Below are 24,957 nucleotides of genomic sequence, written 5' to 3'. Positions count from 1 at the left end.
GAGCAAGCCGTCATGTCTCCATGCAAGTAATTTACAGTTCCCGTTGCCATAGTAGGCCCATGGCCCTGCACGTAGACACGTAGACACATATGCACGCACTAGCATTTGGTATAGAATAGCCTCTACCCGAGAGACCTTTTACTCCAGATAATACATCCTACAGGACGCGGATACCGCTATTACAAATCTATCCTGCCCACCCGGTTATTCTATGTACACCTTGAACAGGTTGTCTAGAGGTGGGGGTATAGCTTTAGTGGTAAGGTCCTCCTATTCCTGTGTCTGGAGTGCCCTAAACATCTCTGGGTGTGAAAGTGCCTTGTTCAAGGTCTCCGTCAGCCCTGAGTTTACGCTGTCCGGGATGGTCGTTTATCGCCCGCCCGGCAGCGATGTGGCGTTTAGAAATGCTTTTCCCGACATTGTTGGCCCTTTGGTCGCAGACTGTGCCAACTTTTCCATCATGGGCGATTTGAACCTGCATTTCGACACCCTCTCAGGCCTGACAGTGCGCTCCATCTCCTCTGACCTAGAGGCCTTTCAACTTCCCCAGATGGTCTCCCAGCCTACCCATTCGGGGGGGCATATTCTGGATCCCCTGTTTACCAATCTGCCGGGGATTACAATCACCTCTATCTCGCCGGTGGAATGGACTGACCACTTTTTGGTGTCCATCCTATGCCCGGTCTTAGCCACCCCTTCCATCTCCTCGGCTAGACGGGTTCAGAAGAGGGCCTGGAAGAAGCTTAGGTTAGAAGACTTCCATCGTCTTCTATTAGAGGAGCCGCTGGGCCCGTTGACGGAGGTAGAAAAGGGGTATGACCTCTTCTGTTCCTGGATTACTAGGGCCTTGGACTCTCTGATACCTATTGTATCTACTAAAATCAACTCCAGAGAGTCGAGCCCCTGGTACGATAGTGCCCTTCGGGCCCTAAAGGGTGCCTGTAGATGGGCTGAGAGGGCCTGGAGGAAAACCTATGGAGCTGATCTAAAAGCTGCATACGCCAGGTCCGTCAAGCTCTACCATCGGGCTATCTGTCGAGCTCGAGCGGCTTTTCATGCCGCGGAATTCCGGAACAGTACTAATCCGTCGAAAGCCATCTTTAAGGCCGTAAAAGATCTTATGTCAAAGCGGACTACCTCTACGACCGTAAGCTCTCTTTCCCACTGTGAATCCCTTGCTTCCTATTTTCTGGGGAAAGTCCAAGCTATTTATCGGACATTCCCTAGCATAGGGTCCGGTCGGGAAAGTATCAATGGGACCCACCATCAGTCTACTCTGCTTGTCTTCCCCCCCCTTACCTTGGACGGGTTTGATAAACTTGCGTTGCAAGTCAAATCTGGATCTCCATCCGATCCAGTAAGGCCTGCTCTCTTTCGAGATCAGGCTTTTATGGGACGTGCAGCTGTATGTTCCCTCGTCAACCTTTCCTTGGAAACGGGAGTAGTTCCAGCTAAGTGGAAGCAAGCTGTGGTGTCCCCAATTATCAAAAAGCCCTCCCTGGACCCGGCCAAGCCTGAAAGCTATCGCCCCATTTCGTTGCTACCTTGGCCAGCCAAGATTACTGAGGCCCATGTCAACTTGGCCCTGTCTGAACATCTTGTACGGACCAATGCCCTCGACCCCACACAAAACGGATTCCGTGCCGGCCACAGCACGGAAACCGCGTTACTTGTGATGGTGGAACATCTCCGTGCAAGGTTGGATGCTGGTCAAACGGCGGCGCTTATATTGTTAGACCTTAGCGCCGCCTTTGACACGGTAGACCACAACATCCTCCTGCATCGGCTTGAGGAGACTGGCATTGGCGGTCAGGTGTTGCAATGGTTCCACTCCTTTCTAGATAACCGCTCCTTCTGTGTTGCCATCCCTCCCTTCAAGTCCAATTTCCAACCGCTGGCCATGGGGGTTCCGCAAGGGTCCTCGCTGAGTCCCACGTTGTTCAATCTTTACGTGAGACCGCTGGCTGATGTCGCTAGGCAGTGGGGCCTAACTTTGGTCTCATATGCCGACGACACACAGCTGGCGGTTACTCTCAGCGGGGATGCGGAGACTGAGGCCCCCAGGTTTCAGTCTGGACTGAAGGCGGTGGCTAGCTGGTTTACAGGCAACTGCCTTCAGCTAAATGCCACAAAAACGGAGGTGATGGTTGTCGGTAAGGGAGTGGAGCTGTGAAGTGACCAATGGTGGCCCTCTGAGCTGGGACCCACTCCGACCCCGGTATCTGAGGTGAAAAACCTGGGGGTCTGGCTGGATGCGGGCCTCTCCTTTGTAGGGCATACTAAAAAAACTGCGGCCTGTTGTTTCGGTCTCCTAAGGGGCTTGAGACCTGTTCTCAAGTTCTTTGACGCCCCGACCAGGCAGCTGGTGATCCAGGCAACTATCATCTCCCGCCTGGATTATGCCAGCTCTCTCCTGGCTGGGGCTAACCAGGCCGAGCTAACCCGTCTGCAGCGGGTTCAGAATGCTGCGGCGAGGGCGATTGTCGGCCTGCCCAGATTCAGCTCGGTGGCAACTGTCCTTCGTACCCTACATTGGCTCCCTGTCAGGAAGCGCATCCTTTTTAAGGTCTTGTGTCTCGCTTTTAAGATTCTGAGAGGTATTGGCCCGGAAATCCTATCCAGCTGTCTTTCCTTTTATGTTCCCACCCGCACCCTCCGTTCCCAGGGTTTGGCCCTTGCGGTGGTCCCCAGATTTAGGCTTAGTCGCATGGGTGGCCGCTCGTTTAGTGTAAAGGCCGCGTCAGCATGGAACTCCCTTCCTGTTGAAATTCGTCTGATGGAGGACCTCTTGACTTTCCGGAGGGCTTTAAAAACTTTCCTGTTTTAGCTGCTTTCATGTTTTTAGTTTCCTGTTGTGTTATGTTCTACCTTGTCTCTGCGCCGGGACGCCCCTTGGCTGGGGTATCTGTGCGCATAATAAATCAATATAACATAACATAACATAACATAACATAACATCCTCCAAACATAAGATACCAGATATGTTATAGGTCCAGGTCGTTCTGACATCCCAGACTTCTGTCTCCTCTACTAGTGTTAAAGTTCTCCCCAGTTACACGTCTATGTCACGTCATGCTAGCTGCGCGCGCATCCGCACTTTCTGCTGATACTGCAACTTTCTCTATGCACACACCCACTCATGACACTTCCTGTGACGTCTACATTACGTTCACATTATACGCCCCGTGTACGCCTATTACACGCCTTCTTTCACGCCTCCTGTTACGCACATGTGTTCTTATCTTCTCCTTTTCACCTGTTACGCCTACTGTATTGGATTCAATGATGCTACTTTACTATATATAATGTGTAATGTTAATAAAACGTTGACTGTCCCTTCCCGAACCCTAGTATGACGGAACATGATCTCCAACCTCGAGGTTTATTTTTTCATTAAACCCCGTATGACTCAGATACCACGGACTCTGCCTCTCATTTGAATGAGCTGTCTTGTAATGATAATTATACGGAAAAATAGTCCAGGTAATTTATTTACCACATTCCGGTCCTGATAATAGAGGAAACCGGTGTGGTTATGCGCATGTTCGTTAGAACGCGCCTGATGACACAGGTCATGTGTTAAAGGTCGCGACTATGGGGGCCATTTTAGGGTGGTGTTGTAGGCTTCAACTAAAGTGGAACGGTACATTGGTATCCAGATAGGTTACTATAGAGAACGTACCAGCGGTGGTGATCCGACAGGAAATAAAGGGCAAGTATAGATCAATTCTCTATGGGTTATTTCACACTGTAGTGTCCAATACTGTGGGTGTAGAATGTATGACAGGGCTGTCACTTAACCAAAACGCTAATGTCGTGTCACAGTATATCCTAGTTTGGTAAACGAATTGATCCACGCAGTTTGGACGAGCCTAGTGAGGGAATGGTAACCCTCCATGTATTGTGAAGCAGTGATGGGTTATTCCATGTCAGGATGCGTACCTGTCCAGGGGGGGGAAGTATGATTGATCACTGTGATCTAAATGGCGTCAACCCAAGTAATACCCCCCTCTTTCGGTCGCTGGAGTCACTCAGGTGCATGATGTTATGGGGACATGTGGCCTAGGCTAGCTATGGTGTTAGCATGTACACGCTTTAAAGTGCACTCCATGGAATATCCTCATTCAGCCCCCGACTATCAGTTGATAGTCGGTGTACCCACCTTTGTTCTCTCAGAAAAAGGTTGTGTTTAGATTGGGGCGGCTTCCAACACAAGCCAAGATAATGAGTCAGGCGTGTGGTTCAGTTCCAAAAAATGTCTGCACATTTTTGTATTCGTTTTCTTGCAACGAAAGTTGCTCCTATGTTCTGAAATTCGTGTCTTTATGGGTCGAGTGGTCATACCCACATATTGTAGTCCACAGGGGCATTGTAGTAAGTAAATGCAATTAGGAGTATTACAATTGGTGTGACTACGTAACTCCCAAGTGAAGGTATCATTCAGTTGGATTGTTTTGTGAACCGACGTGAAAGGGCACACGCTGCAACCGCCACAAGGGTAGTGCCCCTTCACAGGGGGTAATTGCCACAAAGTTGTCTGCTTGGTTGTATCTGTTCTTCTGGGCCTGGTCTGGACTAATATGTCCTTAATATTTCTGGACCTCTTGAAGGCGAATCTTGGCGTCTCCAGATTGAGCATGCCTGTGTTGAGGATCTGCCAGTGGCGCTTAATAATTTTCTTGACCTCATTAGAAGCTGGTGTGAAGGTCGTAACACAAGTTATTTGGTCGCAATTCTCCGGGATTGAAGTTTTGTGCTCAAGTAGGGATCCCCTGAGATTATTGTGGGCAAGTTTTTGGGCCTTCGAAATCTCCCTACTGGGGTATCCCCTGTCTAACAGGTTCCTGGACAGTATGGAGGATTCGCTATTGTAGTCTACCAGATTGGTGCAATTACGCCTGACCCTCAAAAACTGACCAAATGGTAGGTTTAGCCTCAATGATTTAGGGTGGTGGCTCGTAAAGTGAAGCAGGCTATTGCGGTCAGTAGGCTTACGATACATGGTGGTGTTTACTTGGCCTTCTGTAAGCCTAATGGTGAGGTCAAGGAAGGCAATGTCTGTGGCAGCCCACGGACCTTAATACTAAGGGCAAACTCTGGGCAACTCTTGGTCAGATGGTAGCCTAGAGGAACATTGCCCATCTGTGGGGAGCAGCAATACCACCAACGCTGAATGCTTAGAAGGCAGATATGGACTGGTGTATGGTACGTGAGAAGACGTTATATGTGGCACATGGCTGCCACCGAAAATGGATAGCGATCTGGACTAAGTTGAATGTTTATCGTGACAATATTTGTGAGCCCCCAAATGTCCCCACCCTTGACACCTTGATATGTATACGTAGTGAATATCTTGTCATACCACACGTGACATCAAATGCTATAACTGCCTGACCTGCGAAAATGTGACGCTGCTGCAATTAATGACTAACTGTATGTGATGACCTAACCCTTTTGTTGTTTAATAAAAACAGTTTAAAAAACAAGTTTAGGTGCAGGGATGCATCCACTTTGTCCCACTCATAGATGGGGCAAGTCATATACCCCAGCACATAATCTAATGGAGTTAAGCTATCACTGGGTGAAAGCTGTTTAGGGCTTCTAATAGTCAGTATTGTCCTGTACTGACAGAAAAAAAACATTTCTATAAATCTAGAAGGTCTAGATTAAGCACAACATAAATGTCGGAAGCACAGTAAATAAATTACAGCCAATTTTCCAACAAAGGCTGTTAAGAAAAACTTAACACTGGGAGTATTCTTTTTGTTGTTTTTTTTTAAATAAAGATGTGCTGTTGGAGTTAGTCGGAAAAAAACTTGATAATGGCCAACAAAGAACCCAAAAAAAACCATCCTGCCAAATAAATATTGATTAAATGTGCTGCAATCTTTACACGGGCACAGGAAAAAAAGAGGTCCAAAGACAGAGTATCAAATCATACGGCTACATTTTCAAAACCTCCACAATTGGCACTTGCCATCAAGGAGCAATATAAAGATACATTTCATTTAAAAAATTGCAAAGAGAGAAAAAATATACAAACAGTAGACAAGGGCGGGGCTCACGAATACCTGTTTATATTACAGGAGTTTCCTTAGGAGAAATGTAAGGTAAATGAAATATTTGCTGAGAGACAAAGCCTATTTTCTTCGGGATGGAGATAAATCGGGTAATACTCGAGTACCAAAAATAACAGCATCAGTGCAATTAATTAACATCAGGAACACACAAGAAAAGCAAGAAAACTATTGTCAAATAAGTATTAGTTTCTCTTCTGGATACGATTTATGGCCTCGGTTTTTTTGGGAACAAATAATCATAGAGGGCAGATCCCGCAATCAAAGCCCTCGTTACTATAATTATACACAAACAGTTTTGGTTAAAGCAAGATTTGGATCGTGGGATTCCAATGCATTTAACAAATTTAAATTGAAGGCTGTTGGATTTTCTAAAATGAGACAAATGTAAAAGATTACAGGCATACAAATGCAGCTTTCACACATCAGTTGTCATACTAAAGAAACATTAGCCAAAAAATCTGCTTACTTTCAGATGCTGTATACAGCAAGTTCGGAGGTAAGGGAGGAGGTAGTCTTGCTCCCACTGGTGCATGAGTGGGCACCGTTGCTGTTCTAGGCTGTTCACGGTTACTAATTAAGTTTGACTGAGTTAATGGCATTCCTAAAAAAAGACGACATAAAGCTGTTGAATGGCCGTGTAATGCACACTAACACAGTTACTTCTAAATGTAATTTGCAATTTCAAAGAAAACATTTCGAAACACATTTGCATCACATTAATTACCAAATTGCGTAATAATACTACTACTTTCTGCCAATCCTACTTTTCCATCACAGGTGTTAGCTGTGTTGTCATTCACAGAAGATCATTGAACTTGGCTGGGAAACCAGATCACTTTTTTTAATGTGCAAAGCTGTGAAACAAAAAAATGCACTCACTTAAAAGCCTAGAGTTCCACATAGGAGGATATATTTCCACCTTCATCCAGTTCTCACCATGTCCTAACAGTAGATGAATCTAACCCCAGGTGAACAAAGAAACGCACAGAAACCACTTCCACATAGTTTCATAAACATAACATTTTAACTGGCATTCAGTAACGTTGTGCAGCCATTGATTAAATAACCTACGAAACCTCCGAAATAACTGGACACAAACATTTACTATAAGAGTTTCAGTCCCCCACATCAGGGTAGAAAAATTCTGACCCTCTCCTTACAAAGCTGCATACGCTTGTTGATGTTAAAAAAAAATATGATATATACATATATATATATATATTGTATTTTTTAATTTCTTATTACCAATACTCATGAGACCATACAGTACAAAACAATGTTTACATGCCATATTGGGATATATCACAAATGTCATCAGAAAAATAATCATCAGGGAAGGACAAGGACAATCAGCCATTCCCAATAATACGACCCCTCGACGAGTGCACCCGTTTCTCTGTATTTCCGCCAGGGATGTTTAAAAATATTCACGAATGCTTAGTTCTCAGTAAATCCTGACACTGTATCTCAATGGGTTGGGATCTGGACTTTGAAATGGCCATCCCAAAATTCCATTTCTTTTTGAATCATGGTCCTGTAGCATGATACACTTACAGCAAAGTGTTCGCTGATGGACATCTGGTTTTATATTTCCCTCTAGAATGAGCTGGTATAGGGAGGTATTCATGAAAGACTCTTAAGATAGTGAGGCATCCAGACTCTAGGGCTGCAAAACAGGCCTCAAGTCATAAAACCATCACAATGCTGTATATATGATATGAGGTTATTTTATTGATGCACAGTCTGTTTAATTTTAAAGTATTATTTTATGAATGTTTCACAAGAAAAACAGAACACAATTATAAGGAGATACAAGCACAAAACTAGTATCTTGTTCGAGCGATGTGTTGACAGATGCACATACTGTGGCAGAAGAATTCTGGTTAATCCAGGAGCTGTTTTGGAAACCTAAGCTGGATAAAGCCTTGATGTACTTCGCAATTTCGAGTAAAACCACTTATTGTGGCGAGTTGGCTGGATGCCCACTGCTAGACCGATAAATAACAGTCTTGAACGTTCTCAATTCATAAAACATCGTTCTCACTGTGGGATGATATACTTCGCATTGTTTGAAAAGGGCTTTCTAACCCTTCTCAGATTGATATGAAGCAACAATTCTTTTTCTGTGAACATCAAGGATATTTTTTCATATAGACATGATGCATTACCAAAACCCCAAATTCTGTAGATCAGACTGTCAGTTTCCGATTCTACATACAGGTGGTATCATTTCCCCAACTATCAATAACTCGTGTGCACACGTCTAACAGCAGCTAGTTCAAATTGCCTTCTTAAATAATAGCGCAACAGTGATGGTGTGCCCTACCAATGCTGGGACGCCCAGAGTCCGCTTCTACACCTTCGCGCTTGTGAGGCTCCACACCAAGTTTAACCCCTTCGATGCGGATGACAAAGCCAGCTCGTCATGGGCGTTACTGCACTGCGCGCATGACGAGCTGGCTTTGTCAAAAAGCCGTGATTTTCAAATTTCAGCGCGCAGCAGGAATACCCGCTAGCGCGCATGCGGTTAAGTAGACATGGAGACCGAGCCACTAGTGGATGGAAAGGAGCTAGCAGTTTTTCAAAAATATTAAGAACTTTCCTGAAAATCATGCTGCGATTTAGACACAATAGGAACATTGCCTGACCCGCAATCCTGGAGTATGGATCTGCACACACACGGAGTAATAGCATTGTGGAGTTGTGGGGGAGGGGTGCCTAGGACTAGTCCTCAAGATCAAAGGGTAAGGCTCCTTCACCTGTTATGCCCTCACTAGATGACTGGTCCCCCTTTACCCTTGGCTAATACACAGATTCCCATGGGAATTAAAAAATATTGGCCCGTGCCTATCCTTAAAGTGTTTCCACAACATCATTATTTTGTTCCACAAACAGTTAATATAATGCATATGTCCAGAAGGAGATCGAGAAAGAATCCATCTCATGGGATGAGCACCTGGCAAAAGTGATCAAATAGGCTCTAGCACCTCTGGAGAAGTTACTGGAGGTAGCAGCTGGCCACCCAGGACCCCTCCCTTGGAGGGAAGGCCAATTAGGACCATCTGGATGCAGAGAACCTCTAAGGCCTCCCAAACAGCTTTTAAAGTGAAATCAAAGTACTCCAACGAATATATCCCCCTGGAAGACGCATCTGACACCCTCAAAAAGCTTTTCTTGACCAGAAAACCCTCTTTTCCTTCTTCAGGGTCTTCTTTCAAACGACATCTCCAGTTATCCAGGGACTTCAGACAATCTCCTCTCCATATCACGCAAACCTACATAGATGGCTATGGCCCTCTAAATGACACAAAAATTAAACAACAGGGGGTGGTGATGGACAAAGTTTCTGAATTAAGCAGAATACTCCCACCCAGTCAAGAGATCAGGGCTTAATCCAACACCGTTTTTTAGCTCACTGCACCATCCCAGCTCAGAACCTGGCCACATGCAAATCAGTCTGTCCCTGGACCAGTGTATCATGGGAACAGGGCAAACCAAACTACCAAGCCAATTCTTCCACTGGGAAGGAAACAAGCTTCTGGGGACCGGTTTCTGGCATTTCAGCCATCCTCGACCCGGCTTGCTTGAATCCCGATGGTGCAATGAGCAAGGGACTCACGTCTAAATGACACTCCTCTCAATTCAGACAGCAGGTCGGAACCCGTTCAGCCTCAGCAGCCCAAATCAGTCCCACATGATCTACCCCCCCTCCTGATCAGTTCCCAAAGGACAATTGTGTCCAGCCCTCAGACAAATTAGAACCTGAGGATAGCGATCATCCTCAGAGTGGGCCCTAGAGGAAAAAGAAGCAGCATACCTTCATAAGGCTCTAGACAAGGAAGTCTGTAACAGACTGTAGGAGGAATGTCTCAGCTCACTTTCAAAATTGATGAAAAAATGGCTACCTTCCTAGCGAAATACCTTAAGGAACCCAAGAAGGGCAATGTGACTGCTTATCACGCTCTTGCCAGGACAGGTTGCTTGATACCGTGGGGCCATTAACAAACACATTAGAGATGGTGGAAGAAGCAAAATAAAACACTTCAGGCTTTTAAAGCAAGCTTTTTTTGAAGGACTTTGTTCATTTAAACACATCTCGAATGCCATATTCACTAAGAATCAAACGAGTAAAGTATTTTTTGAAAATTCCTCCTGATGCGAGTTTCACAATAAATCTTGACATGTACTGTGGAAAATAAGCAAAATAGCAATACCTCAAGTTGGGGCGTGCCAAACCACCTTCCTCCAAACCACACACACACACGCGCATCAAGCAAACACATGTAACCAAGTAGAAAGGCTCACCTTATTGAAATAAATAGCATTACATCACCTATCCAATAGCTGCGTCAGTGCGCTGTGTCGATTCCATTCAATAATGCTGCGTAAATGTATGCACATTTTTCCATACCGCAGCATGACAAATGTTCTTGAGAGGCACTCCAGCTAACAATGCAATCCAGAAACCCATTCCCTTTTGAAGGTGGGGAACATTTTCTATTGCTCTTTTACATAACATGGTGAGGGCTTTCTTCTGAAGTAAGTGAAGACTAGATGAGTGCGCTCCCTTTGGTGGAGTGGTGGGCGCTTTCTTGATGAATTCCAGAATATGACTCTAGGTCATGAAGTCTAATACTCCTCGGTCTGATGTTATTTGCCACCATTGATGGGAGAAGTTGGACATTTTTCCATCCCCAACTTGAATAGTATTGGATGCAACCGTCACTTGAGGGAGGTCACTATTTTCTGTTAGCCTCTCTTCCCTCCGAGGTCTGCTTTCATCAAACCAAATGCTTGCTATAAGCTGCTGCAGGTGTTGTTCGATGGGACTGCTGCTGGTAGGATGGCCAATCACCCAAGGATCACCCAATCATTCTCTCCCTATTCAACAAACCCAACACCACCAGACAACTTTCGAGAAGGCATGGAAGCCGTCGCAAATGGATGAAAAACAGCTGCCTACAACTAAAAACGAACAAAACAGAAGCACTCATCATGGGCCCAAACTCCAACGCCTGGAACACCACCTGGTGGCCCCCGCCCTCAGAAGCCCATCCACCCCCAGGATCCATGCACGCAACCTGGATATCATCCTGGACTCAGAGCTCAAAATGGACAGCCAGATCAACTCTGTCTCGTCCCTACGATCAGCCCAGCTCTCCTACGCCATAGTCCCCCGCACCAGAAAGACCAGATCGAGAGGCCGCTCCTTGTCCTTCCTCATGACCAGAGGCTGGAACTCCCTTCCGCTCCACCTCAAAAAGACAACATCGCTCCCCATCTTAGCAAGAAACCTCAAAACCTGGCTCTTCGACAGACCCCCCTCCTTGATGGACTGGATCCTGCACTCCCCTACTTCCCAGCGCCTTGAGACCCTTACGGGTGAGTAGTCGCGCTATAACGCCTGACTGATTGATATTGCTGAAAGCGGTTATAACCTCCTCTGTGGGATTTAAAGCCTCTTCATCGCGCTCCTTGAAAGGGCACTTTCTGAAATTGCAGAGAGCCCAACAATTTTGCAGTGTTGATTTCGGCCTTAATAACCTCTAAGGTGTCATCCATGATTTTTAAATAGGGCTACGCTATCATAGGACATGCCCAGATTCTTAGTCTGTACCTCAGCCCAGAAAGACGCTGCCTTCAACCACCCCTGCTGTCTTAAGACTGCAGCTCCTGCCAGCTGCCGAAACCCACTTGAGGCTATATCCATAGCACATTCAATGATCTTAGAAGATCTGCGTTTTCCCTCTTGTAGTATTCTATTTATCTCTGCTCTTTTGTCTTAGGCCGCGAGGTCTATGAAAGCACTAACGTCAGACCACATTTGCCCGTCATACCGCCTCAATATGGTCAAGGATGCGGCATCACAAACTGTGGTTACTTATATAGTGGAAAATCTTTTGCCAATGTTGTACAGGCGTCTGCCTTGTCTGTGCGGTGAAGCAAATATAGGCATGGAGGGATTTTTGGACCAGTGCTGAGCCACTTTATTAGTAATCCTGCAGCATCCCCTGGAGGTCCTAAAATAGGGTCAAAGGAACCTGGCCCATACCTTCTTATGAAGGGGAGTGTTCACATTGTGGCAATGTTCCTCATGCTGCTTGAGCCTATCTGATCTGCTGGGGGCCATAGTATTCCTCACAGTACTGTTCATCATCCTCATCCTGACATTTGACATGCAGCTCAGAAGGACTGTGGGCCATACCAAAAGGGCCATCATCATCTGACTCTTTCACATCAAGAAGGTGACTTGAAGGGAGAGGAGACACCTTACTTGGGAGAGCATGTTCAGGAAGCAGGGATTTGTTCGTCAAGTCTGTGGTTGCAGTATCCAGTTGCGAGTGCTTTTTGGTGACCTTCATGTCGACAAAGTTATCTTTGTCAACAGGGTCCCCGCCAACAGTGTCGTTTGTTGCACAAGTGCCGATGACGGAGCCTTTGTTAATGATATCTTTGCCTCCAATGTCATGGACGGCATTGTTGATGCAGCAGCCGTCAAGGTCAAAATAGTTGCTGTTGTCGACGCTGGCGTTCGGAGAGGCCTTCGACGTTGATATTTTTCAAGCGATTTTTTACTTTGGCTAGGATGGCTCTGTGGAGGACTTCTCTGGTCACACCCTAGACGTAGCAGATGAAGTGGTGCATTTTGACTTTGCAGTTTGAGTTTTTTGCAGTTTTCTCTTTTTGGGATTTGGCTCTGACAGACTAGTGTTAAGTCTTCTTTAAGGCCTTCCTAGACTCCTCTGATGTCCTTTGGTCATGTGATCTTTCCCTTTTGTTTAACCTTATGTAAAAGGTTGAAGAGGTGTCACTGTCTTCCTCATCAGAAAGAAGAGATCTTTCTGCTTTTGATTTTCGAAGCCAAAGATGAAGCCTCCCTATTCTTTATGGTCTTAGTTGAAAAGGTAAGACAGATATTCCATTCTTTTAACTTATGTGTAGAGTAGAGGTAGTAGATTCAGTCCTTGTGGGGATCTTCAGAGTAAATCCTTTTCTTACCACAGGTGGCAGAGGGCCTGAACAGATATTTCTTTGATGACTCTGACATGATAGAATGTAGTAGCAAAGTTCTTCCGAACTGCTTTAAGAAAACTGAGCAAAGCTCAGGGAGACTCCCTTTATACGACGTGCGGTAGAAAATCTGAGTGACTGCCTCTGTGAGGAGTGTTGTAGAGGGTGCTGTCGCCTGATTGGCTGGAGTATGGTTCCTTTTAAATGATATGGATTAGTCAATACAGTGATTGTTTCATTGGCATTATAGGCTATGGTAAAGCTTTGCACTACTTTATTGTGCTGTGGGTCTCTCACTTCGACGACAGGGAATTAATCAAGCATGTGAATTTGAAAAATCCAATACTGGAGAAGGAAAATGTTACTTACCAGTATGCATCTGTTCTTGGCATGTAGGGCTGATGACATTCATATCTTAGCATAGATCGCCGCCTAGTGTTGGGTCTGGATGATTGCACCTTGTTGTCCTGGAAGAGTCTTCGAAGTATCAAGAGATAGGTGACTCCTCCCCTGGACTACAGTGCGCATGGGCATCTTCTCCATCCTCAGATTGTTTTTCGCCATTGTGGCAAAGATGGAGTATAGTAAAGTAAGAGATGGCCATGCAAAAGAGAATCCTGCAGCTGCAACAGGTACCGGGGAGGAGGGTGGCCGATATGAATGTCAGCAGCCCTACATGCCAAGAACAGATGCATACTGGTATGTAGCATTTTCCATTCGAGGCATGTGGGCTGCTGAATTAATATCTTAGCATAGACTGTATAGAGTATCTCCTCTAGTGGTGGTCACCTGTACCAGCTGCAGCAGTCTAAAAAAGAGTTTTAAGGACAGCCTGGCCTACAGCAGCTTGCTGAATTGCTTGCACGTCTACACAATAGTGTTTAGTGAAAGTGTGTATGGTAGACCATGTAGCTGCCCTACATATGTCTTCAAGGGGAATATTCCCTAGGAAAGCCATGGATGCCCCCATTTTACGCGTAGAGTGTGCTTTTGGGGGAACTGTTAGAGTGCGTTTAGCTTTTTGATAGCATATTTGAATGCATTTAACTATCCATCTGGCTACTCCTGATTTTGAGATGGGATTACCTCTATGTTGTGGCGAAAAAGCAACAAACAGTTGCTTTGTTTTGCTAAATGATTTAGTCCTGTCAACATAATATAGCAGAGCTCTCCTTACATCTAGTGTGTGTAGGGCTCTTTCAGCTACTGACTGTGGGTTTTGGAAGAAAACTGGCAATTCTATTGATTGATTGATATGGAAAGTGGATATGACTTTTGGCATAAACTTAGGGTTGGTCCGAAGTACTACCTTCTTTGCATGTATTTGCAGGAAGGGTTCTTGAATAGTTAGTGCCTGTAGCTCACTTACTCACCTGAGGGAGGTAATGGCAATTAAGAATGCCACCTTCCATGTTAGAAATTGCAATTCACATGAATGGAGTGGTTCGAAAGGAGGTCCCATAAGTCTGGTAAGTACCACATTTAAGTTCCAGACTGGTGAAGGTGGGTGCTTTGGAGGGATTATCCTTTTAAGACCCTCCATAAAAGCTTTGATTGGGGGTACCTTAAACAGGGAAAGGTGTTTTCTGTTCTGGAAATATGCTGCTATAGCAGCAAGATGTAACCGTATAGAAGAGTATGTCAGATTGCATCTTTGAAGATGCAAGTGGTAACAGATAATGTTTTGGATGGAAGCATATAATGGATTGATTTGGTTATTGTTGCAATAAATTACATATCTTTTCCATTTAGCTGCATAGCATGCTCTAGTAGTTGGCCGTCTTGCCTCCTTGATGATGTTCATGCAATCAGGAGGTAAGTTAAGGTATTCGAATTCTAAGACTTCAGGAGCCAGATTGCTAGGTTCATCTGATTGGGATCTGGGTGCCTGATTTCTCCATGGTTCGGAGTTAAAAGATGGGGCGAGAGGCGCAGTCTTTGGTGGGGAACTACTGATAGTTCTAGGAACGTTGTGTACCATGGCTGTCTTGCCCATGTGGGAGCAACCAGGACCATTGTGAGTGACTGCTGACGTAGTTTGCGTGCACCCAGCGGAATCAGTGGGGCTGGTGGAAAAGCATACGCAAATCTGCCTGACCAGTTCATCGATATCGCTTTGCCCTGTGACAACGGATGTGGGAACCTGGCAGCAAAGTACTGGCATTTTGAGTTTTCGTTTGTGGCAAACAAATCTATCTCTGGATGGCTCCATTTTTTGGAAGAATGGCTGGAGAACTTGAGGGTGAATCTCCCATTCGTGTAGCTGTTGGCTGTGTCTGCTTAACAGATCCGCTATTTGATTGTCTTTCCCTGGCAGGTGTTCTGCTAGGAGAAAAATGTTTCTTGGAATTGCCCACCTACCTATGCTCTGTGCTAATTGAGACAGCTGAGGAGAGTGTGTCCCTCCTTGTTTCTGGATTTAATACATAGCTGTCATGTTGTCCGTCCGGATCAACACAGCCTTGTTGTACAAGTATTTCCGGAATGCTTTTAGTGCCAGAAATATTGCTAGCAACTCTAATTGGTTGATATGCAGTGTCTTTTGTTTGATTGTCCAGAGCCCTTGGACTGTTTATGGAAGTAAGTGGGCTCCCCAACCTATCAGTGATGCGTCCGCTGTTAGTACTACTTGTGGAACCGGCTACTGGAACAGTTGCACCTTGGAAAGGTTTTGTGGGTTCCACCACTGCAGAGAGTTGTAAGCGCGACTGTCTACCAACACTAGGTCTTTTAGTGGTCCTTGAGCTTGGTTCCACTGCCGTGCTAGGCATTGTTGCTGTGGACGCATTTGAAGTCGAGAATGAATATGCAGGAGGCCATCATGCCTATGAGCTGCATGAACACTCGAGCTGGCAAGTGTTGTGGCTGAAATTTTTGAATGAGATTCTGCATGTTGGCTATCCTGGCTGGATTTGGATATGCCTTTGCTACTGAGCTATCTATTGTAGCCTCCAGATATTGCTGTATGTGGGAGGGCTGTAGAAGTGATTTTGGGTAATTTATAGAAAAACCCAGGCTGTGTAGCAGCTGGGGTGTCTGAGACGTATGGCTTGCACACTGCGCGTACGAGTTGGCTTTTATGAGCCAATCGTCTAGGTATGGAAACACGTGGATGTGTTGCCTTCTGAGGTGTGCTGCTACTACCGCTAAACATTTTGTGAAAACTCTTGGGGCTGTAGTCATCCCGTAGGGGAGAACTTGAATTGATAATGTTGACCTATTGTGAACCCGAAGTATTTCCTGTGAGCTGGATGTATAGGTATGTGAAAATATGCATCTTTGAGGTCTAATGTAGCAAGGAAGTCACCTTGCTGGAGTAATGGGAGTACTGGTTGTAGAGTAATCATATGGAAATGCTCTGAGAGTATGTATTGATTTAGCGGTCTGAGGTCTAGTATGGGTCTGAGGGATCCATCCTTTTTGGGAATTAGGAAGTATAGAGAGTATACCCCTGTTCCTTGGTGTTGAAAGGGGACTTGTTCTATTGCACCTTTTTGTAGCATGGACGCGACCTCTTGTTGTAACAACGTGATGTGTTCTTTGGACATAGGACGGTGTTTGGGGGGTATCTTGGGAGGAGTAGAAGTGAGTTCTAGGCAATAACCATACTGGATAATTTGTCTCACCCACCTGTCTGTGGTAATGGAGTTCCAGACTGGTAGTAATTGTTTGACTCTGCCTCCAAATGGTGTTAGATGGTCTGGAGGGAGTGTGATGAAGTCCCTGTTTGGCGGCAGTGGAGGCTCTGGTGTTATTGCCGCCACGTCCTCTGCCCTTGTTATTGTTGCCCCTATAACCTCCTCTGTTGCAGCCTTTATTAAAGGAACTTTGGGTGTTGCTTTTGTATGTAGAAGAAGTCTGTGATGTGTTGCCTTGTGCGGTGCCTCTGTAGGAGGAGCGACAAAAGGAACCTCTATGTTGTTGAAACTGCAGTGCGCCCATAGTTTTAGCAGTTTCTGTATCTTTTTTCATTTTATCTAAAATGGTATCTACTGCAGGGCAAAACAGGAAGTCTTGGTTAACGGTTGAGGATGGTGGACTGCGCCTCATTCCTAAAACGAGAGAGGCGGAGCCACGCGTGTCCGCGTAGTAATACGCTAGTATTAATGGACCTGGCTGATGTGTCAGCTGCGTCAAGCGCACATTTAATGGAAGCATTAGTTATAAATTTGCCTTCCTGTATGAGGTCGTTAGCCTGAGCTTTGAAAGGTTCTGGCAGGTGTTGCAGTAAACCTTCAAGTTGATCATAATGTGCTCTATCGTAGCGAGCTAGTAGAGCTTGTGTGTTCGCAATCCTCCATGAATTAGCAGCCTGTGAGGCTACTCTCTTGCCTGAGGCTTCTAATATTTTAGAATCCTTATCAGGAGGGGGAACATTTCCTGTTTGTGAGTTAGCTCTCTTGCGAGCGTTTGCTACTACTAGTGAGTATAAAGGCAACTGGGATTTTATATAAGTAGGGTCTGTAGGGTCCGCCTTATATTTCTTCTCAATCCTGGGATTGAGTACACATGCTCTGGCTGGATCCTTGAATATGTCTGGCGCGTGTTTCAGTACCTCTTTTAGCATGGGAAGTGTCCTGACATTCTTCTCAGAGGTGGGAAAAATGTCAAATAGACCATCTTCTTCTATTGGGTCAGTGTGCATGTCGACCTTGTGGTATTTTGCTGCCCTATCTAGTAGTTGGTTAAAAACGATGGTGTCGTCTGTAGGCGACGGCTATGTAGGGTATGGGGAGGTGTCTGGGTTGGGTTGTGTGTCATACGGATCATTCTGGTCCTCCCATGTGTCATCCTGTGCATGAGGATCCTCTGGTTCATTAAAATCATCCTGAGGATCTTCCCCCATGTTATCCCCATCATTATAATCTGAATGTGTAGGAGAGTAGGGCACAAAAGACATATTAGGATAGAAAGGGGTAGGAGTAAAAGGCCTAGAGGGAGATGTCCAGAAGTCTTTTTTCTTTGGAGGAACAGGGGAAGGAGTGTCCGTGTCCAATGGTCTCTTTTTCGGGTGATTAACTGTAACTTTCCCTGTTTCAGGGTCTATATACAGTTTAGATTGTTCCTCAGTTACTGGATCAGGATGGAAGAGTTCTTCCTCAACTGTCTGTGGCGCCGATGTTTTTGGCTTACTGACTTGTTTGTGACCTTTTGGCTCGAGGGCCTTTGTTTGTGGAGTTTATTTCGGCTCGACTGTTGCTTTGGGGTCGGTAACCTTTTTTGGTTCGAGGTCCTTTGTTGGTTTAACAGTCGTTTTCGATTTGGCAACTTTGTTTGGGTCGACGACCTGTTTCGGATCGACCGGAGCTTTTGGTTTGATACTTTTTTATGCTAGACGGCTTTTTTCGGCTCAAGGTTTTTAGTCGAGTCGATGGCTTTTTTTTGATTCGACGGGCTTTGTGGTGTGATCCTGCTTTTGCTGATCAACACTCTTTAGGATCGACAGCCTTTTTTGGGTTGGGTGTTCTTTTGGATGGACGGCCTGTTTTGGTTCGAGGCTCTTTTTTGGCTCGATAGCTTTTGACTCGATAGCCTTTTTGGGTTGAGCGACGTTCTTTGGTTCGACCACCTTCTTCGGGTCGACGACCTTTGGTTCGACAACCTTCCTCGGTTCAACGACCTTTGGTTCGAAGACCTTCTTCGGTTCGACGACCTTCGGTTCGACAACCCTTTTGGGGTCGACAACCTTCTTGGGGAGAATGTTACTCGGTCCTGGGCTATCAGAAGGCTTGGTTTTGGGCTTCGGAGCCGAGCCAGAAGGCGGGGCTTCTGAAGAAGCTTGTCGATCTCAGCTAAGGCCTTTAGGCGATGCTTCCACCGGAGCCTTAGGTTTTGGGATAAGCGGTGTTGGGGGCGGTGTACTCACTGTTTGCCCTGTCGTGATCTGGTCATCGGAGTCAGACTGGTCCTCAGCGGTGACGATTTCTAGATCCGAGTCCGCCGCTTCTGGGAGGTCGTGTTCATCATCGAAGATGTTCTCCGGTTCCGGTGCCGGCCGCTGCATCTCTTGCCTAGCGGCCCGTCGAATCCTGATGGTCTTCTTCGAACGGAATTGGGCACACGCTGGGCAATTTTCTTCGTTGTGCTCCGGTGATAAGCACTTGTTGCATACTGTATGTTTGTCAGTATGCAGGAATTTGGAGTGGCATTGTGGGCACCTTTTGAACGGGCTCCTTTCCATCGACAGCAGGCCCACGTGGCGTCGAAAGGCCCAACTGCCCGCGTGGACGACCGGATCTAGATGGAAAGTTTGTTTGAGTCAAAAAGTACCGAACGAGAACAATACAGTCGAAGTCGAAGGCCTTCTGGCCTTAGAAAGTTGTTTAGTTCCGGTTCCGAAGTTGGAGTAAAGGAATAACATCCGAACCCAATGGCGCAAAAAAACAATCTGAGGATAGAGAAGATGCCCATGCGCACTGTAGTCCAGGGGAGGAGTCACCTATCTCGTGATACTTCGAAGACTCTTCCAGGACAACAAGGTGCAATCATCCGGACCCAACACTAGGCGGCGATCTATGCTAAGATATGAATTCAGCAGCCCACATGCCTCGAAAGAAAACAAGTTACTTACCTGTAACTTTGGTTCCCCAGTATTGGTAACTTTCATAGATTCCCATGCTTTTGTATCATTCCCCGTCGTCGGAATGGGAGTCTCTGTAATAAAAAATACCATAGTAGTAGGTGCAAAAGAGAAAGGAAAGGCCTAGGCCTCATTCCCTTTTGTAGCATATCAGCCTCTTTTTGTAAAAGAGACCAAATTTTTGGCATCAGCCAATCAGAAGAGCCTCACCCCTGGAACCTTCCTGAAGGAACCTCAGAGCCTCAGATTTTCGTAGCCGTTGTGTGCTAGACAGCCTACCTGCTGAAGGCTGAGCTTTCCCCGGGGAGGTGGGTGGGCGCATGGGAATCTATGAAAGTTACCAATACTGGGGAACCAAAGTTACAGGTAAGTAACTTGTTTTCTTGCCCCAGTATTGGAACTTTCATAGATTCCCATGCTTTTGTATCAGAATAGCAAGCAGTAAACCATCATAAACACATTTTGTAAATAAGTACCTTATAACAGTAAAAAATGAAATCACAAAATGTGTTACCAACGGAAGGTGGGATAGAAAGGAAAGCTCACCAATCACTTGAAGAGGTTCCTCAAGACAGCTTGGCCCACCGCCGCCTCATCCTGCTGCAATGACTCTAAGTAGTAATGCTTAGTGAAAGTGTGTACGCTGCTCCAGGTAGCAGCTCTGCAAATGTCCTTTATATGTACCCCCGCAAAGAGGGCTGTTGAGGATGCCACTGATCTCGTTGAGTGAGCACAGATCCTGCCCACCAGAGGTTTTCCTGCCATGTTGTGGCAATGCAGAGTAGCACTCGAAATCCATCTTGAGATACCCTGTTTGGACAGAGGGAGACCTTTGCTTGGACCACCAAAGGCAATGAACAATTGCGAAGTATTTCTAAATTCCTTGGTACGGTCTATATAGAATTTTAGACATCGTTGTAAATCCAGAGTGTGCAATGTCTTCTCCGCTGGAGTGACTGGGTTTGGAAAAAATGTCTTTAGAATCACTGGCTCATTTAAGTGAAAGTCTGTAGGAACTTTAGGAATGAATCTTGGGTTCGTCCGCAAGATGACCGTGTTTCTTTTGAACTGTAAAAACGGCTCTTGGATAGTAAGGGCCTGAAACTCCCCCACTCGCCTTGCCGAGGTGAGGGCTAAGAGTAGAGCCAATTTCCATGACAAGTATTTCAGGTCTGAGCGGTGAATCGGCTCAAATGGTTCCTTCATCAGTTGAGCCAGGACCAAGTTTAAATGCCAAGTTGGAGGAGGAGGAGTTCTCACTGGTGGATAGACCCTGAACAGGCCTTTGAGGAATTGCTTGACAATTCTTGAAGACCATAATGAAGGACCAGAGTCAGATCTCCTGAATCTTGAAATTGCCGCCAAATGGACCTTGATCGTAGAATGGGTCAGATTAGACTTTGCTAGCGAGAGTAGATAAGGCAGGAGTTGACGAGGTTTCAAAGTAAAAGGGTCAACCTTTTCCTTTTTACACCAAATACAGAACCTTTTCCATTTTAATCCGTATGTCTTGTTTGTTGAAGGTGCTCTTGCCTGGGAAAGGATGTCCTTGATCTCCTTTGAAAGAGGGCAATTCATGAATTCTCGCTGGTCAGGAGCCATGCAGTCAGGTGTAACGATCTTGGGTCTGGATGCCAAACCTGTCCTCCGGACATTGTCAGAAGATCCGGAACTTCCTCCAGCAGCAATGGAGGAACTAGCGACAGCAGATGCAGCTCCGTGTACCAAAATTGTCTCGGCCATGCCGAGGCTATAAGGATAATTTTGCTTGGTTCCGTCTTCATTTTCCTGATGAGGCGTGGAATCGGGGGAATTGGTGGAAACGCGTAAAGAAACCTCCCCGTCCAGGCTATCGATAGGGCATTGCCCAATGAGCCCTGAGGGTGGAACCTGCTGGCGTATGTTCGGCATTTCTTGTTGGTTGGCGTCACAAATAGGTCCACCTCTGGTGTGCCCCATGTCTGAAAAAGTAGATCTAGAACCTGCTGTTTTAGTTCCCACTCGTGACTGACTGAGGCTAACCTGCTCAGTCTGTCGGCGCCTTCGTTCAGCACTCCTGGTAAGTGCTCCGCCTTTAGTGAAATTCTTTGAAGAATTGCCCATTCCAATATCTGTTGAGCTTCTCGCGACAAGAGGAGTGATCTCTTTCCTCCTTCCTTGTTCACATAATTCATAGCTGTGGTGTTGTCCGTCCTGACTAGCACTTGTGAACCCTGGAGTCGCGGAAGAAAGGCTTGAAGAGCTAGCCTGATCGCTCTCAGCTCCAATAGATTGATATGCAGTTTTTGCTCGCGAGGAGACCAATGGCCGTTGATCTGCAGATCCTGCATCACTGCCCCCCATCCCTCCAATGACGCATCCGTCGTTAGTATTTGAGGCGATGGTATGCTTGCGAAGGATAGACCTTGGCACAAATTGTCTTGATGTGACCACCAAATCACTGCCTCTTTCATCTCTCGAGCGACAACCACCTTGTCCTCGAACGATCCGTGCACTTGTTTCAATTGGAGGTCCAGTTGTTCCTGCAGGGGACGCATCCGCAGTCTGCAGTGCGGAATTAGGGGAATACATGATGACATCACCCCTAGCAGCGACTTGTAGCTGCGTACAGAAAGACACCTTTTTCCTCGAAGGTTTCGTGCCAACCGTTGTAGTTTCTCTATCCTCTCGAGTAGGAAACGCCCTCGAGAGCTTTGAATCTAACACTGCTCCTAGGAAACGTGCTCTTCTTGAGGGCATCAGCGTGGATTTTTCTCTGTTCAAAGTGAGCCCCAGATTTTGGAACAGATTGGTGCAAGCCTGCACTGCGTCCTGCGCTAACTTTCTGGTCGGGGCCTTCAGTAACCAATCGTTCAGATAAGGGAAGACCTGGAAGTGGTTTCTTCGCAGAAATGCTGCCACCGGTGCCAGCACCTTTGTGAAAATCCTTGGGGCAGAGCGAAGACCGAACGGCAGAACTCTGAACTGAAAATGGCTCTTGGCTACTGTGAAGCGTAGGAACCTTCTGTGTGTTGGGTGAATTGGGACATGGAAGTACGCATCCTCCAGATCGAGTGTGGCCATGAAATCCCCCGGGCTGACCATCTTCAATATGTCCTGTAGGGATACCATCCGGAAGGATAGGGAGACGAGATAGGTATTTAGCTCCCTGAGGTCCAAGATGGGGCGCCATTTTTCCAGCGTTTTTCTCACCAGGAAGAACCTGGAATAGAACCCCTGGCCCTGTTGTTTGGAGGGGACCGGCTCTATCGCCCCTTTGCGGAGCATTTGTTGTACTTCGAGCCTGAGGAGACACAGATGTTTCGATGGAATGGCTGCCGGGGGCCTGGGTGGAGGGACTTCCATAAATTCCAAAGTATGTCCTCGTTTTATGATGTTGATCACCCTACGGTCCGATGTTATTTTGGACCAATTTTGAAGGAATTTTGACACCCTGCCTCAAACTGATGATTTCCTGGAGGAGGGAACAGTAGGCAGAGGCAGGAGGCCGCTATTGGCGTTTGGACGTGTCCCGTCCACGGGCAGCCTGCTTGCCCTTGTTGTACGGCCTCGAGTAACCTGAAGATTGGCTCTGTCTTTGCTGGTAAGACTGGCGGTTTTGGTGGTATCCTGAGCTGTTAGAAGAATAGCGTTGCTGCTGGTGTTGGTATGAACCTCTATAACCACCTCCTCTGCCTCTTGAACCTCTGAAGGGAGATTTGCGATACTTGAGGGTTCCTAGCGACCTGGCTGTTTCTGTGTCCTTTTTGATCTCTTGAAGAGTATCATCTATTAATTTTCCGAAAAGGCCGTCACCATCGAAGGGCAGATCAAGGACCTTGTTTTGAATTTCCGGTCTAAACCAAGTTGCCTTCAGCCATCCTTGGCGTCTCAACACTGCCGCTCCTGCCAACCCCCGAAAGGACGTTGTGGCAATGTCCATGGCACAGTCTATAATTTCCATAGAGACCGCCTCACCCTCTTGTAAAGTCTTTTTTGCTTCCGCCACTGACTCCGGTGGAAGCTGTTCGAGATATGGAGCTATATAACCCCATAATTGGCGATCATATCGTCCCAATATCGCCAAAGCATTTGCGGCACGTATTAGCAGGCTAGCCATCGATAAAAACCGCTTGCTCGTGTTATCAAGACGTCGTCCATCCTTGTCAGGAAGGGCCGTTAAGGGAGCAGAGGGGTTCCTCGACTTCCTCTGTGCTGCCTGCGAGATGACAGAGTCAGGCTTTGGATGGCCCGTTAGCGCTGCAGGTCCATCATCTGGTGCTTTATACTTTTTATCCAGACGCGGTAGTACAGGGACCACCGTCGCTGGGTTTTTCATAGCTTTCAAACCTTCCTCTCACAAATGATCCACAATTGGAATCGACCTTGTTGTCTTGCAGTGTGTTTCCTTGAAATCATATAAGAAACAGTCCGTGGTTTGAGCAGGCATTACCAGTTTAAATCTCCTTGCTGCACGTTCCATCAGCTGGTGAAAACTGCCAATGTCAACAGGATGAGGCGAAGCCTGGTCTGGGATGATGTACTCATCATATTCATCCTCATCATGATCCGTCTCTTGGTCACCATTGGATGATTCATCGTCATCATCCCCATCCGGGTCATCAGCTGGCTCTGACGGAGCCTGAGGCACCTGCCGCTGAGGTTGATGTGGCGTTTGTATCGGAAGTTCCGGACTAATTACAGATGAGGGGTTCCTCACTGGTGTCGAAGGAGCAGACTTACGTGGTGATGGTCTTTCTGCTTTTGACTTATAGTCCTGCAGCATATTGTGGAGGTCATGCAGGGATGTTGTAGGAACAGAAACCATGTGCTGTGGCTCATAGCTCTTAGAGTGGGCCATTTGGTGATATTCTCGTTCCCCCTGGTCATATGCCCCTTCTGAATCTGTCTCTTGACTTTTGATTAGTAGCTGAGACGGGCTATTGGCATAGTCATAAGTGTCATGTCCGTCTTCCTCAGATTCTCTCTGGTCCAACAACAAAGTTGGCGGTAAAGAGGTCACCCTTCTCGGGGATGTCATCTCAGGAGTGATTCTAGTTAAAGAAACCGTCACTCGTCTCTCCGTAGCCAGTATCGTCGATGGTTCCATCGACGCCGGAGATCTCCTCGTCGACGATATTGGAATGACAGATGTCGTCGTCGACACCACCGTCGTCGATACCGTCGTCGACGCCGTTGTCGTCACTGCCGTCGACGATGAGGGTTTACTCGTCGACGATGTTGATGAAGCCGTATGTGAGAAGTTGGCCTGATATATAATGTTCACTATTCTAGTGAGCACTTTGT

The 24,957-nt window shown here is 46.4% G+C and overlaps 1 protein-coding gene across 4 annotated transcripts in view; it reads right to left on the bottom strand.

Annotated features, from left to right (window-relative positions):
- Positions 1-24,957, bottom strand: part of RBM27 (RNA binding motif protein 27) — a 1,065,407-nt gene that overhangs the window by 628,616 nt on the left and 411,834 nt on the right. For all 4 annotated transcript variants that reach the window (XM_086931662.1, XM_086931660.1, XM_086931661.1 and 1 more), the window contains one exon: positions 6,547-6,681. In XM_086931662.1, coding sequence (XP_086787788.1) covers positions 6,547-6,681 — 135 coding nt within the window. The remainder of the gene's footprint in view (positions 1-6,546; positions 6,682-24,957) is intronic.

The sequence above is a fragment of the Lissotriton vulgaris genome, chromosome 7, assembly GCF_964263255.1.
Source record: "Lissotriton vulgaris chromosome 7, aLisVul1.2, whole genome shotgun sequence".
In the NCBI taxonomy this organism is placed as follows: Eukaryota; Metazoa; Chordata; class Amphibia; order Caudata; family Salamandridae; genus Lissotriton; species Lissotriton vulgaris.
The sequence above is the reverse complement of the archived record's forward strand: the minus strand, read 5'-3'. Positions and strand labels throughout refer to the sequence as shown.